Consider the following 15,789-nt stretch of genomic DNA (forward strand, 5'->3'; position numbering starts at 1 on the left):
TGGGGTCATCTCGGGGTGGGCACTGCTCATTATCGGCATAATGTAGGAAGCGAAGTATTGCCTCATAACGCATCCTGGACATGGCCATACGGTACATCGGGGTGTGGTATAGGATGTCCGTGCTCCAGTAGGTCCTAATGGATGGCTTTTTTAGAAGCCCCATGTTCAAGAGCAGTCCCCAGAACTTGCCCAACTCTGCTGCGTTTACAGGAGTCCACCTCTGGGATTGGGCATAAAATGAGTTGGGGTTCTTGGTGATATACTGTTGGGCATATAAATTAGTCTGGGTGACCATTAGCTCTATAAAGTTATCAGTGAAGAAGAACTTGAAAAAGTCCATCTCACTGAACCCTGCCGTGTTAAATTTGATGCCTGGGCTGCCCGTGTACTCAGGGATTTGGGGTTCATAATGGTCTGGTGTGGGTGTCCAAATGGGGTCACTTCGCTCAGGGGTATCACTTGTTGTGGGGTCACTTCTCTCAGGGATTTCTACTATGGTGGTGGTCCTGGGGCGTCTCCTAGGGGGTCCCTCCTCTTCATCGCTGGATGAGGAGGTAGACAAATAAAATACTGTATCGCCATCCGACGAGTCTGTGTCGGAGGCCAGAAATGCATACGCCTCTTCAGCAGTAAATGTCCGTTGGGACATGCTTGTTGTGCGAAGACAAAATTTATATACTGCAAAAAAATAAATCCCTAACTGGGAGCAATAGGATAGCACAACTAGCACAAATGTGTGTTTTGTTTTTAGAGAGCAAGTGGACTTCCCTGACACTAAAGCTAACTAGGGCGAGGGTTCCTAACACTAAACCTAACTAAATTTTATGTGGACTTCCCTAACGCTAAACCTAACTACGGCGACGATTCCCTGACACTAAACCTATCTAGATTATTTCAAGCTTCCCTGACACTAAACCTAACTACGGTGACGGGTGCCTGACACTAAACCTATCTAATTATTCCGAGCTTCCCTGACGCTAAACCTAACTACGGTGATGGATCCCTAACGCTAAGCCTATCTACGGTGACCGATTCCTGACGCTAAATTCCCTGACACTATACCTAACTACGCTTTTTGACGGTTCCCTGACACTAACTAACCCTAATACTAAACTAACCAGTTAAATTTTCAAAATTGGCTAAACTAACTATTTTTTTTTGTTTCTTTTTTTTCTTTTTATATTTTTTTTTTTGTTTTATGTTTTATATAGAAAAAAATGAAAAAAAAATCCCCAGGGACCAAGAAATGTGGTCCTGAAGACTGAAAAGTGGTCAGTGATAGGAGATCACTGACCAAAAAACGTGGGTAGAACTCAAAGAGGAAGGGAACAGGAGTGGGTAGTGGATGGGGTGGTGGGAAGCAAAAAAAACGTTGTTTTAGAAACTTTTTTTCACTTTTTTTCACTTCTTTTCTCTCTGACTCTCTGCTCACAACCGATCTCAACGCCTCGCTAACTCCAACAGGGCGTTCAGGGCGGTTGCAGCAGGATGTGAGGTCAGAGAGAGGAAGTGACGAGAATGATCGCTGCTATTGGCTAGTTACTCACTGACTAGCCAATAGCGGCGATCGGCGAGGCGGGACCATAGTAAATGGTCCCGGCCCATTATGCTGTGATAGCATGCTGTCAGAAACAGCAGCTATCACAGCTCAGGAACGCCGGGCTCGAGCACTGCTGTGCTGAATGAGACCGATCGCTGCTATTGGCTAGTTACTCACTGACTAGCCAATAGCGGCGATCGGCGAGGCGGGACCATAGTAAATGGTCCCGGCCCATTATGCTGTGATAGCATGCTGTCAGAAACAGCAGCTATCACAGCTCAGGAACGCCGGGCTCGAGCACTGCTGTGCTGAATGAGACCGATCGCTGCTATTGGCTAGTTACTCACTGACTAGCCAATAGCGGCGATCGGCGAGGCGGGACCATAGTAAATGGTCCCGTCCCATTATGCCGTGATAGCCTGCTGTCAGAAACAGCAGCTATCACAGCGCATGAACGCGCCGGGCGCGCGCACCGCTGTTCTAACTGCAAGACGTACTATTACGGCATGGAGCGCGAACGATAGAGCTGCCATGACGTAATAGTACGTCAAGGAGCGGGAAGGGGTTAAAGAGAACTCCAGACTCCTCTATAATTCTGCCAGCTAACAGTAAGGCCCTGTTTTTTTGCAGTGGAAACAGCCGAAATGGCCTGTTATTTCAAGAGCGACACGTCCTATCTTGAGGCGTTTTCCGTCTCAAAAACCCCATTGAAATCAAATGGGAGACGGAAAGGAAAGCTTTTTTGTCACGTTTTTCAAGAAACGCTCGCGGTTATTTCCTTTGTCTGTTGGAGAGATAGGTAAAAAATAAACCGCCTCAAAAAAATCCTAGGCTAAGGAATGCAGCCAACCTGGGCTGGGCCTTCTCTCTTCATAGTATACCAAGGGAGGTATTCCTTGAATTTTTTTTAAAGTAATAATACTACAAGTTATACTGTATGTACTAGATTGGCGGAGATGGGTTGTTGATCCAGGGATCTATTCTGGTTGCCATATTTAATTTGGGAACTATTCTCTTCCCACGAGGGGGGTAAAACTGGCTTCTACCTCATTGCGGTTTTTGCATTCGTCACCATGGACTATAACTAAATCCATTTAGCGTATAAGTCATGACCCCTTTTCACGATGCATCTGTAAAATTGATACCATTATAGCCCATGGGTGGCGGATGCCGTTAGTCAGTCACCATAGACTAAAGTGGCATCCTTTTAAACGCATATGTTATGAAAAGCTATTGAAAAGCCCATGACTTCTACATTAAACGTATGCCTGTGACATACGCCATACATGACCCATAGGCTCCAATGTTAAAGAAAAATAAAGATTAACATACACTGCAGTATACTTTTTTTTGTGGGATCCCACGGGATGGAAATGTGTAGTGTACTACATTATTCCATACTATAAGGCAGTGTGCACATGGCACGTTTACCGCCTCATGCATCTTTTGTATACGAGTCTTGTTATCAAGCCTGTACAAGGCTACAGCTAGTAATGAAACATTATTAAAGTCAACAGATAACGAAAGACTGGCAATAATATAAGGCAGACCTATTGCTTACAGGCAGTTGGGATTATATCTTATGTTGGTAAAATAGAAGATTGCATCTATACATGAATGAAAAGGAGATGAAGCTTGCCGCATTTTCTTTCAGTTGCTGGATCAAGGCAGTACAGGTCTTTGCTTCAGCGACATTGTTAATATGTTGCACTTGTAGGACTCCGCTGTAAAAATATGGCTTCTTCTCAAGGACAAACCATAATGACTAAATTGTAACCCATATTGGTTTGACTTTTAGTTGGAGTCACCCGAAAATACCTTACAATTATAGCGGACATCTTATCAGGGAGCAGGGGCGGGGGGGGGGGGGCTGTAAACCTAATAGGCGGGCCGATCAAATAATCAGAGTAGATTAAAAACCCTGATATTGCCCCTCAGGGGCGGAAATATCATGTATGCAACCTGTACAGTGGCACTGGAGCCAGATGCCCCTTAAAGAGGCTCTGTCACCAGATTATAAGTGCCCTATCTCCTACATAATCTGATCGGCGCTGGAATGTAGATAACAGCAGTGGTTTTTATTTTGAAAAACGATCATTTTTGAGCAAGTTATGAGCAATTTTAGATTTAGTTTCTTAATGCCCAACTGGGCGTGTTTTTACTTTTGACCAAGTGGGTGTTGTAAAGAAGTGTATGAGGCCGACCAATCAGTGACCAATCAGTGACATACACTTCTCATTGTTCCAGCCCAGCATGATCCACAGCACAGTGAGATTGTGCAGTGAAAGAAGCTGGGCTGGAACAATGAGAAGTGTATGATACTGATTGGTCACTGATTGGTCAGCCTCATACACTTCTTTACAACACCCACTTGGTCAAAAGTAAAAACACGCCCAGTTGTCTATTAAGAAACTAATTGGCATAAATCTAAAATTGCTCATAACTTGCTCAAAAATTATTGTTTTTCAAAATAAAAACCACTGCTGTTATCTACATTACAGCGCCGATCAGATTATGTAGGAGACAGGGCACTTATAATCTGGTGACAGAGCCTCTTTAAGAAGCAGCTTCCTACTGTATTAGATTGCATAGAATGAGTTGTATGGCTCAAAATTGCTGGTGGATTGTTAGAGAGACTTAAAGGGGCTGTCCCAGAATTATTAATCCCCTATTCACAGAATAGGTGATCATTTTCTGATTGCTGGGGGCTCTACCACTGGGACCCACACTCCCCCCCCCCCCCCTCCCGGGTTGAGGAGCCTGAATGGAGCTGCAGTCGAGCATGAGAATAGCGGAAACAGCAGAGTGCTGTACGCAGCGGTCTCTGTAATTCCCATAGACTTTGAATAGAGCGGCAGCACGCGTGCTTGACTGCCGCTCCATTCAAGCGGTGAGGTAGAACAGGGGGCAATGTTCTCAAGGTCCGTGGGGGTTCCAGCGGTAGGGTCACCAACGATCAGAAAATTAACGTTTCAGGGAAAACCTCCTTAAGATGGGCGCGCTATTCCAAGCGCAAGGAGCCCATATATTGTGCTTGCACAGAAGGGGGTCCACTGCGCTGTGGATCACCACTGATACTGAACACCCTTTATCTACTTGAGATCTCACTCAATTGTACTCCCTAAGTGGAGATATATATATATATATATATATATATCAGTCATAAACCTATATACAAGTGTATTTACACTAGTCCAGCATCGTGGGATGATTTAGAACTATTATGATCGCCTCAGATTTGTAGCAGAACACAGCAAGTAGTTTTCCAGTTAGAGGTATATTGTAAACTCAGCAGTTTTAGGTTTGTGTATTTTTCTGTCCTGAACACGGAACATCACTATTAGCTTTGATCGCACAAAACAAAACCCTAAACATGAAACAAACTTTTTAAAAAAATAAAAAAAATTAGCTCTGCATTATTTTACACTAGTGTCAATGTACAGCATTTAATTGTTATTCTGCTGCATTTCCAGGTCTAAGCCCCAGTACACACTCCAGTGAATTTCAATGGTAAACGCCCAAAAAAACAAACCAGAAACTCCTACTTTGGGGTATTTATGCATAAGCACCTCCCCTCTTGGGGTCTGTTTGAAAGAACAAAATTGCGAGAAATAGGAGGGACGTGCTAACCAGCAGCAGAGTCACCATAAGAGCTCATGAGCGTGTTACGACTCTGTACAACCTCCAAGTACTATACAGCAGCATATGAAGTGCCTATACCTCTGTAATACGAGGCTGCAGTGACTCCATATGCTCCCATATAGCCTCAGTGCCATGAGGCCCGTGCCCCCCAAAACATGGTTAGTCTGTGCATTCATAATGCCAGGCAAATAGCCCCCATACCGTGCAAGCCCTTTACCTCTTTTGCTCTTCTGGTACCTTCCTGTTCCTCTAATAAGAGTTTGCATGTGAGCGGGCAATAGGCCAAGGGGTACAGCAGAGGATTTATGCCCTGCAGAAGAGATCTAGTCTCCGGAGTAACCAGCGTCATGTCCCAATAAAAACGCCAAATCCAGTACTGCGCAGCTTTAGCGTAGGACACTTGTAATCGCTTGTAACCCCAGTTATGTACAGAGCTGGCCACCTACCTACATAATCTGCTCTATTCATTTTTTATGAAGCAATTCAGCTTGACAACTCTGCTAAATGATAAATTTTAAAGGCTAGATGAGAAGTACCATGGCACAGTCACGTTCCACAGGAATGCACGAAACCACACTAACAAAGTGCATGCAAACCACAAGCAATTTTTCTTCACAGAGCTAGATGGGTTTTTTCTGCAACTGAAATAGGTTAAACACATGAAATATAAAATTCTAAATTTGAGCTGCTCAACACTTTATTGCACAATTTACTGTATATTGCATAACAAATCCACTTCACTCCTCTACTGGAGAGCAGGCAGGTCCGCAAGAGAAGTCCTGTAACACTAGAGCAGCACTTCTGGTGCCACCCTACAAGGTCCATGAACACAGCCCTAATCTGGGAAAAACAGAAAATTCTGTTTACTGGGGCCATATACACAGTAATGCCAGGGAAAGCCAAATGTAATATGGAAGTTAAAAAACAACCCCCCACCCCCCTTCACTAGTATAAATGTACAGATTTGTGCTTGGACCCTGCGTGGCAGCGCATGAGTCCCTTCCTGGATCATATTACAAACCCATTGGCACACGATTGAGCCTCCATATGGCAGCACACAATAGCTGGAGCTGCACACCCACCAAAAATGTCTGTCATCCGACTATGCTGCCCTATATAAGTGCAGCATAGTATGGGGACAGGCCACTCTTCTATTAGCCAAAACGGCCGAAAAAAAATTCGAAAGAAAAAAAAAAACACTGTCCTGTTTGGAGCTTTAAAAGAATACACCAGACTCTTCGATAATTAGGAGTCCAATATATTCATGTGGGGGGAGCTTCCCCTCCCTCCTCACAGAGATTGATGGGTTGCTGTGTAGGCAGATACACCGTAGTCAGCCATCAATCACTGCCAAGAGGGGCGAGGACGATCCCCTCATGAATACCCTGGACTCCAAACTAGGAGTCCGGTGTATTCTTCGAACGCTCCTATTAGCCAAACCGCACAATATTTGTGTGTGCCGTTTTGGCTAACAGGAGAGTGGACCTGTCTTCAGACTATGCTTCACTAGGGCAGCGTAGTCGGACGACAGATCCGCTTTAAAGATGCTCTGTCACCACATTATAAGTGCCCTATCTCCTATATAAGATCGGCACTATAATGTAGGTGACAGTAATGCTTTTAATTTTTGAAAAACGATTTTTACCACTGAGCGATTTTTAGATTTATGCTAATGAGTTTCTTAATGCCCAAGTGGGCGTGTCTTACTTTAGACCAAGTGGGCATTGTACAGAGGAGTGTAGGACGCTGACCAATCAGCGTCATACACTTCTCTCCATTCATTTACACTGCACTAGCGATATAGCTATATCGCTATGTGCAGCCACATACACAAACACTAACATTACTACAGTGTCCTGATAATGAATATACATCTCTACCAGCCAGGACGTGATGTTTATTCAGAATCCTGACACTTCTGAATCTTTTCTGTGAGATTCCAGCAAGGCAAGCACGTCCAGGCTGGTAGTGATGTATATTCATTATCAGGACACTGCAGTAATGTTTGTGTATGTAGCTACACATAAAGATATAGCTATATCGCTAGTGCAGTGCACTGTACAACGCCCACTTGGTCTAAAGTAAAACACGCCCACTTGGGCATTAAGAAAATCATTAGCATAAAGCTAAAAATCGCTCATAAAGTGGTGAAAATAGATCGTTTTTCTAAATAAAAAGCATTACTGTCACCTACATTATAGCGCCGATCTCCTTATATAGGAGATAGGGCACAGAGTCTTTCTAGGAGTTTTTTTTTTTACATGACAACTAGGAGAGTATTTACACAGAGAAAACAGGCCAAATTCCACAGGTCACCCCCACCCCCGAGATTGTCGTGATCTGTAGGATGTACAGCAAAACACACCCAGATATCTCTGCGACATCCCATATAGGTAAGATTTTAAGGCCAGACGTGAATCGATTGACATTTACTTTCATGTATTTTCTGGAAACCTCAGCCTGAAAACATTTGTACATCCCATCCTATGAATTCCCAACTACTCACTACAAACATGACTGCCTAGACAGTCATTAAAATTATTATTTGTGAAAGCAAAGATCTTAGCGTCAAAGCTTCCGTTATTACGGGAGCCATAACGGTTGTGACTTAAAGTCTGCGCTATTCTGGCTGTCAAAAAGACTAAATGTACCTTAATCCTGAAAATACTTAATTTTTAAATAAAGCAAAATAAATTACACAAGTAACTAATCAGTATTATCCTGCATCTCTTGGGGGGAAAAAATAGTTACAACACATTTAACCCCTAAACTACTGAGGACTAATATAATAGAACATAATATATCATATAAACTCTCCTTTAAAATCAGTTTTTCTAAATATTTTGCAGAGGCGAATTCTTTAAATTTTTTCCCAGAATGCAGAGATACTTGGAGACAACCTTGATTTTGAACGCTTCCTTGGTTTAGGGAGTACATGACGTAGATGAAGAGCTTGTTGTGCGATCACAGGACTAGCAGTGCAGATAATTATTACATAACCATGAAGACCTCTAGGACAACATGTCATGTGTGCCATTATATAATGAGATAAGTTCATTTTCTGGGAATTGCAGGGCGATGATAAAATTTATCAAATGACCAAGGAACAATATTATCTAACACAAGCGTGAAAGAAGAATCAATACAGAAGCCATCATTCATGAGGCAAGACTGCTGCAAACACACTTCTCCAGAATTAGCAATTAGATAACCTATAGATCATACGTTCTGGAGTCTGTGTGTGGGATCCCCAAATCTGAAGTCATATATGCCCTTCACAAAATCTGGGCCATATATGACAAATCTTATAGGTTTTAAGGTGTATTCACCAAAACGTCAAAGTCTCCAGAGATTGTCCACATGACATTTAACACATTAAATCTTATATAGGTGATGTAAATAAACCATAGTCTTACCTGGAGTTCACACCATGCTACCTCCACCCATGTTTCTGTATCCAGACCCTTGTAAACAGTTTTAAAGGAGCCTCTTCCAATTTCAATGTCAAACTTTAAAAACCTGCCATCAGGGGAGGTAGAAACCGCTTTTATGTCCGCTTCCTCTTCATTGTCCTCTTCTTTTTTGGACTTTGGTAGCTCTTTAGAAGTTTCAGGTTCATCTTTTTTCTCTTCAACTTGGTCTGGTATTCCTTCTGCTTTGATTTCCGTAGAGGTCTCAGTTTTGGGTTCAGGAGCCTCTTTGGTCAAAGACTGGTCACTGGCCCCACGTACTCTCTTGGCAATGACTCTCCGGGCTCTAGAGATAGGGATGACCTTGTTGTGGTGTTGGGAGTCACCCAAGTCTATTACCGGAGGTTCCTCTTGATCGGACTCTACCACAGTCCTTCTCAAGAACCTCAGCTTGACCGTTTTTAAGTCTTTAGCAGCTGGCACAAGCTGGGTTTCTTTCCCCGAGTTGAGCATTGCAGTGTCCATGATATCCACACCAGTGTTCATCCCATGAATATTCATAGATCTCCCAGCGCAGTCATTGGATTCTGCAGGACACGCTTCTCTTACAACTGATTTTCTGCAATGAACCACACTTTCCGTTAGATCTGCGGCTGTAGGCTGAGAGTCCGGTGTCCCCAGTCTGGTGGAATCATGGTACATATCCGTTTAAGAAAAAAGAAGCAACTCAACAGATTTCCCCGCAGGAGGCTGTGACGCAGACAGATGCAGTTGCAGCAGCTTTTCCAAAAGCTCCCATGAAAAGGTTATTAAGTCGGCCCCCCCAGATCACTGCAGATCCTCTGTCAGCGCTGCAAACCCAGATCTTGTCAGAAAACCACAGGAGCCTGCAGGAATAATACAAATCATTAGATACACACGCGGCATGGACCCACTCCACTCCCCATCTGCACCAGGAGCTGTCCAGCACCACCACCTCTCTACTGGGGTCAGTGAAGACACATGGGAAAAGTGGGCTATAGCTCCCGAAATCTTTAGAGGACATGAGGGGTGTGAAGAACAATGTGGTCAGCAGCTCATAAGGACAAGGTGATCCTACAAAAACGGTGTGAAAAGAAGACAGACTTGTGCAGTAAATTCACGGTGCATTCATAACCGGGCATTTTCCTGTAAAGTATCCCCCCCGCTGCCTTCTATATGGGCCTGGCATCTTCATTACAACACAAAGAGGGGCATAAGTAGCCAACAAGGCCATGGCACAACATAATTAAACAAAGTCGGTGGGTACAAGATCACACAAGAGGATACAAGTACCAGGCCTAGCAGTCATTTATTAAGCACTGGTAGACACCGTTATCAGGCCTGGCATGTTTACTATACAGAGTGGGTGCCAGGCCTGCCATCCTCTCCACTGCCAGCCTATAGTTAACATCCATTGGTAGAGCATTTCAACATTAATGATATTCTGAATGCGACAAAATGTGTGGCCCTGCAGCAACATAAGTCCTGTTTAACCCCTGCACTGCTGGCTGACACCAGAGAAAAAGATATACAAAAAGGGGCTGGGTACTACAGGGAGCACATGCATGCAAAAGGGTGGGGAGAGGCAAACAATACTCACACGGATCCCAAGGGGACTTCTAGATAAAATCTATATAGTCACATTATATAAATAGAACTTCTCACCTTTACACAATGACCCCCAATTCTCCAGCCCGGGCACATGCTGACCCCACCCCACCATGCCCTGCTCTCTTTCTCTCTGCATCACCTCCCTCCATACCCACCCTGATCACATGACGTGAGGTGCCCTGCGTCCCCAATACATGGTTGATCTTTTCAGGTTAATCCGCGCCGTCTGCGCCCCCCGCGTCCCCCTGTGCTGTTCCTCTGCTTTGTAACGACATCTCCATGGAGCAAGCCGGCTGCTGGACAAGGGGAAGCCTAGGTGGGCAATGCAGGGAGGAGGAGAAGGAGAGGCGAGAGGAGGGATCCACCGGCCCTGGACCAAGAAGGATCCTGCATCTCTGAGCTCGCCCCTCCCTGATGGAGGATGACAGCGCCGCCGACTATGGAGCTCACTATCCCGGCTGCTGAGCTTCAGTCTAAACGGTGACCGGCCCTACTCACCCGACAATGTCGGAGCGGCAGCTGCAGGGATTTTCCTGTCGGATCGAAAGTTCTCTGAAGTCGGTCACATAAGAGAAGCCACAAACGAAGCGACCAGCAGGGATAATGGTTACCATTGATCTTTATGCGACAGGCTAGGACAGAAAGCCCTCTATCGGACCAGCCTGCTCATATTATAACTGTCGGGACATCAGTCGGTAAAACGGTATGACCGTTATGGTATGACCCACCGCCTATTCAGCTTCTCCCATAAATGATTGTATGCTACAGCCGCCTACCGAACTGCACAGGGCACTTTCTGGAGGGAAAAGTACCATAAAAAACGCCATTATTTCCACTGCAAATGCATAAAAAGAAAAAAAAAAAAAAAAGTCTGCTTCAGATTTACAAAAACCCCAACACCCAAAACCAGGTCCCACCTGCCATCGTCTAAACCTGGCTGATCGCATAAGGCTAGATTCACACATACCGTTTTGATGCAGGTTTTTTTAAGCCAGAGTCAGGAGGGAATACAATAGGAAGGAAAAGTATTCAGGAAAGACAGTCTTATCCATCCATGGCTTTGGCTTAAAAAACTGCATCAAAACGGCAGGTGTGAATACAGTCTAATATGGTTTTTGATTGAGCATGCCAATATTTTCTCTTTGTTCCATTCCATGTGAATTTGACAGAAAAATCACCTCCACATGTCTCCATATGAAATCTAAAGTAGGGTATGGGGCCACATAAAGCCGTGTGCATGAGGCCTGAAAGTATCGCAAGCAATCTAGAAATTCTTCAAGTTTGTCAGGAAATAATTCTTAGACATTAACACTTTGACACTTGTTTAAAGATGGAGATTCACACACAGCGTTGTGCTGCGTTTTTTTTTTTTTAAAGTGCAGCCAGATGTTACATTCAAGTGTAGCTAAACGTTTGACAAACTTCTGACGGCATAGTGACATGTCAGAAGTTTGGATTGGTGGGGGTCAGAGCGCTGAGACCCCCACCAATAGCTAGAATGAAGCAGCTGAAGTGTTCGTGTGAGCGCTCAGTCGCTTCGTGTCTGTTCGGCTTTTTCCGGAAATAAATGTATCGTGTACGGACTAAATAGAAAGTGTATGAGCCCGTACTCCGATACATCGGCTTTCCGGAAAAAGCCCGACAAGAAGGGGCTGAGCGGTCACACGAGGGTTTCAGCTGCTTCGTTCTAGCGATTGGTGGGGGTCTCAGCGCTCGGACCCCCTGCTAATCCAAACTTCTGACACGTCACGATGATGTCAGAAGTTTGTCAAACGTTTAGCTACACTTTAAGTCTATAGTGAAATAGAAAATGCGCTCCATACAACTGCATTTTGGAGGTGGATTTGTGGTCAGCAGCATTTTTTTTTACAAACGCAACGTGCTCTGGAGTATTTTCAGGCGGTTTTTCCCACAGGCTTCTCTATAGGACTTCAAAGAACGGCAGAGAAAAAAAAAACGAAAAAAAAAAAAAACCACATACTAAATGTAAAACAGCATTAAAAAAAAGCCAACATTTTAACATTCAGTTTAGAACGCCAGAAAAAAATAAATCTGTGTGGATTCAGGGGGCACTCGAGCAATAAGTACAGTACAATGGCTACAGCGTTTACATGCAGCGTGTGCACAGGTTTCACACATAAGGATCCCTGTGAGCAGGTCCTGTGATCAAATGGGGCGTATAGTCACGCTGCGGCCTATGCACGCAGTGGCCGCACGGTTTTGCCAAGCAATACCACAGCGTTACCAGCAAAATAGTGCACCCCTTGGCCACCGCATGTGGGCATGGTTATCCAAAGCATAAACCATCCCCTTTATTATCAAACCTACCACAAGTTATACTATTGCCTCAGGATAGTGCATACCAACGACATCCTATTCCAGTCAGTGCTCCCATCCTTATATGATAAACTCGGAAAAACTATAGGAGGGCAGAGCTGGCGTTTGTCAACCACCACAGCTTTTGTACTTGGTATGGGATATAAGGGTTTAAATAATAGTGCAAGAATGAAAAGAAACTTACTTATAAAAGGTTGAGCGTTACAGTTTGCGCCAGCCAGTGTGGTAAAAAATCATGAATGAATCGATCTACTTTCCAGCAGGGTTTACATTGTGCAGACACCTTATTATACACAGGTGCAATGGGCTTCTGATTACTCCTCCTGTGGTCAGGAAGAAGTCACGGCCCATGTGGAGCTACTTTATAGGGAAAATCCAATAAAAAATGGACTTTCCCATTGTAATTATTCATTAAGGAATGTTTCCACACTGTGGGATAAGACTAGATCTTCATGATCCTGGCTGACAGGGAGAGGTAGGTGGTGGCCAGTACCCGGGGTTGGAGCATGGATTCGGGCCTGTTCACATCTGCGCCGGTGTTTCCGTTCTGCTCCGTCAGAGAAGTAGTACAATGGATAAAAAATAGAAGCGCCGGTTCTGTTGCATGAATAACACTATCGGCACCCAATGAAGCGGATTCACTTTAAGAGGTTCTGTCAGGTTTCTTTTGTGGTGTCCGTTTTTTTACTGGAAAACAATAGTGCGGCACGCTGCACTATTTTTTTCTGGTATTTTGGGGCGGAGCCCTCCAATGCAGATGTGAACAGGCTCTTATCTGTAAGGGCATGAAGCTGAACGCATCCAAACATCTGCCCATTGATTTCAATGGGAAAAAACTGTGTTTCGTTCCGACAGGGTGTTTCTAAACTCCCCGTAAAAAGAAGTGCATGTCACTTCTTGAGCCGTTTTTCATTGTGTCAATATAAAAACGCTCCAAAAACGGCCGCAAAAAATGCTTGATGCTTTAAAAAAGGCTGAAAATCAGGGGCTCTTTTCCCTCGACAACAGCTCCGTATTTTACATCCGTTTTAGTTTGCTGTGTGAACACACCCTAATTGATTATTACTGGTGAAGTATCAGAGGTAAGGGGGGGCATTGGCATGGGGCATCTTGTCCTACTTGTTCCTGGAAGAGGTTGTCTCATTGCTCATATAGGTGCCATAGAGGGTCCTCATTCACAATTGTGCAGTTTAGTCATTACTTTACAAAAGTATTTGTAAGCCAAAACCATAAGGCCTCATGCCCATTTCAGTTTCTTCCTTCAGGGTGCTATCCGTTTTTTTCACTGATCGCACCCTGACCCATTCATTTCAATGGGCTCATGCACACTGACGTTATTTTGACAAATCCGTTGTTCCATTCTGTCAAAAGTAGAGCATGTCCTACTTTTGTCAGTGATTCCGTGACCGTGGGGCCCATAGAAGTCAATGGGTCCGTCAAAAAAACGGACGGCACACGGAAGGCTTTCGTGTGCCGTCCGTTTTTGACGGATCCGTTGCCCTAGCAATGGCAGGGCGTGCCAAAGTTCACAGACTGGGACATGTGACAAGTTCAAATGAAGTTCAATACCGTCAGTTTAAAATGGAAACACGTAACGGACACGGATACCAAAACGGACACACGGATCCGTGAGAAACGGTCGCGAAAACGGTGATGGAAGTGTGCATGAGGCCTTAGGAACATAAACATAATTATATAAAGGTAAGATTTATACTTCCATGTTTTAACTTACAAATACTGACCAAAATGCACAAGTGTGAATGAGACCTTAGCGAGAGCGCAAAGCCACTCGCAAAGTGCAGCTAATGGTCTGGACTCAGGATGCAGCCAATCTATGTATTACATGGTCGACTGATCCGCTGAATGACCAGCATGTAATACCACATTTGTCCTGCAGCAGATGTCTCAGGCGAAATGTATGGCTGATTGAAGCTTCCCACGGCGATAACCGCCGATCGGTTTTCTGAAGCCGGACTCATGGCGATTTAATATAAAAAGGGTTGCATGAGACAACTCCTGTAAGGATGAGGATAGACGAACACCTATGTTGTGTGACATCATTTACACGTATTATTTGACCTAGTCTGGATGGGGTTTCTCCATGGTTTAAAAAAAATGTTACTTTTTTCTTATTTGAAATGTCCCACGTATACGCAACCTTCATGCGATTTGTCACACTTGCAGTATGAAGCGTCAATTTGTATGGGATCAAGAAAAAAATGACATAAAAAAACTAATAATAAGAGTTGCATGTCTAAAATCATGTCCTCTTATGTCCATTACTCTTTTGCAGGGAGATCAGAGACACGCGTCTCAATCTAGCCCTGGGCTAGATCGTCAGATGTTACCTTTCACTGACTAACGCTTTCTTGCGCTTATTGGTGGCAAAACCGTGACAACCGACAACTGAATACATTGAGTGCAGTTTGAAAAATGTATTAGTATCTGTAATGCGTTCATTTCGATCCAGTAAAAAACAAAAACAAACATGCCCATCAAGTATCCATCAGAAACGGAAGCCTTGATACCTATGTGTATAAGTTTAAGGGTATGTTCACACGCCCTATTTACGGACGTAATTCAGGCGTTTTACGCCTCAAATTACATCCGGAAAAACGGCTGCAAACATCTGCTCATTTAATTCAATGGGTCTTACGGTTTTCTGTGCAGACGGGCTTTTTTTTTATGCGCCGCTGTCAAAAGACGGCGCGTAAAAAGACGCCCGCCTCAAAGAAGTGCATGTCACTTCTTGGGACGTAATTGGAGCCGTTTTTCATTGACTCCAATGAAAACCAGCTCCAATTACGTCCGTAAAAGTCAGCACGAAAAACGCGTGTAATTTCAGACGTACTTGGCGTTGCTGTGTGAACATACCCTTAGGCTGGGTTCACACGACCTATTTTCAGACGTAAACGAGGCGTATTATGCCTCGTTTTACGTCTGAAAATAGGGCTACAATACGTCGGCAAATATCTGCCCATTCATTTGAATGGGTTTGCCGACGTACTGTGCAGATGACCTGTCATTTACGTGTCGTCGTTTGACAGCTGTCAAACGACGACGCGTAAAAATACAGCCTCGTCAAAAGAAGTGCAGGACACTTCTTTGGACGTTTTTGGAGCTGTTTTCTCATAGACTCCAATGAAAACAGCTCCAAAAACGGACGTAAAAAACGCAGCGAAAAACGCGAGTTGCTCAAAAAACTTCTGAAAATCAGGGGCTGTTTTC

At 44.2% G+C, this 15,789-nt stretch overlaps 1 protein-coding gene across 10 annotated transcripts in view; it reads right to left on the bottom strand.

The window, feature by feature from the left end:
- Positions 1–10,993, bottom strand: part of WNK2 (WNK lysine deficient protein kinase 2) — a 167,849-nt gene extending 156,856 nt beyond the window's left edge. For 6 of the 10 annotated variants that reach the window (XM_075833869.1, XM_075833871.1, XM_075833870.1 and 3 more), the window contains exons 1-2: positions 10,380–10,992; positions 8,599–9,479 (exon numbers count right to left, since the gene is read on the bottom strand). In XM_075833869.1, the coding sequence (XP_075689984.1) occupies positions 8,599–9,294 (696 nt within the window). In that variant the 5' untranslated portion in view covers positions 9,295–9,479; positions 10,380–10,992. Of the gene's footprint in view, positions 1–8,598; positions 9,480–10,278; positions 10,360–10,379 lie in introns of those variants that run through there. The other 4 variants (XM_075833868.1, XM_075833875.1, XM_075833866.1 and 1 more) reach the window with 3 other exon arrangements.
- Positions 10,994–15,789: the final 4,796 nt, after the last annotated feature.

The sequence above is a fragment of the Rhinoderma darwinii genome, chromosome 7 (genome assembly GCF_050947455.1).
Source record: "Rhinoderma darwinii isolate aRhiDar2 chromosome 7, aRhiDar2.hap1, whole genome shotgun sequence".
Classification (NCBI taxonomy): domain Eukaryota; kingdom Metazoa; phylum Chordata; class Amphibia; order Anura; family Rhinodermatidae; genus Rhinoderma; species Rhinoderma darwinii.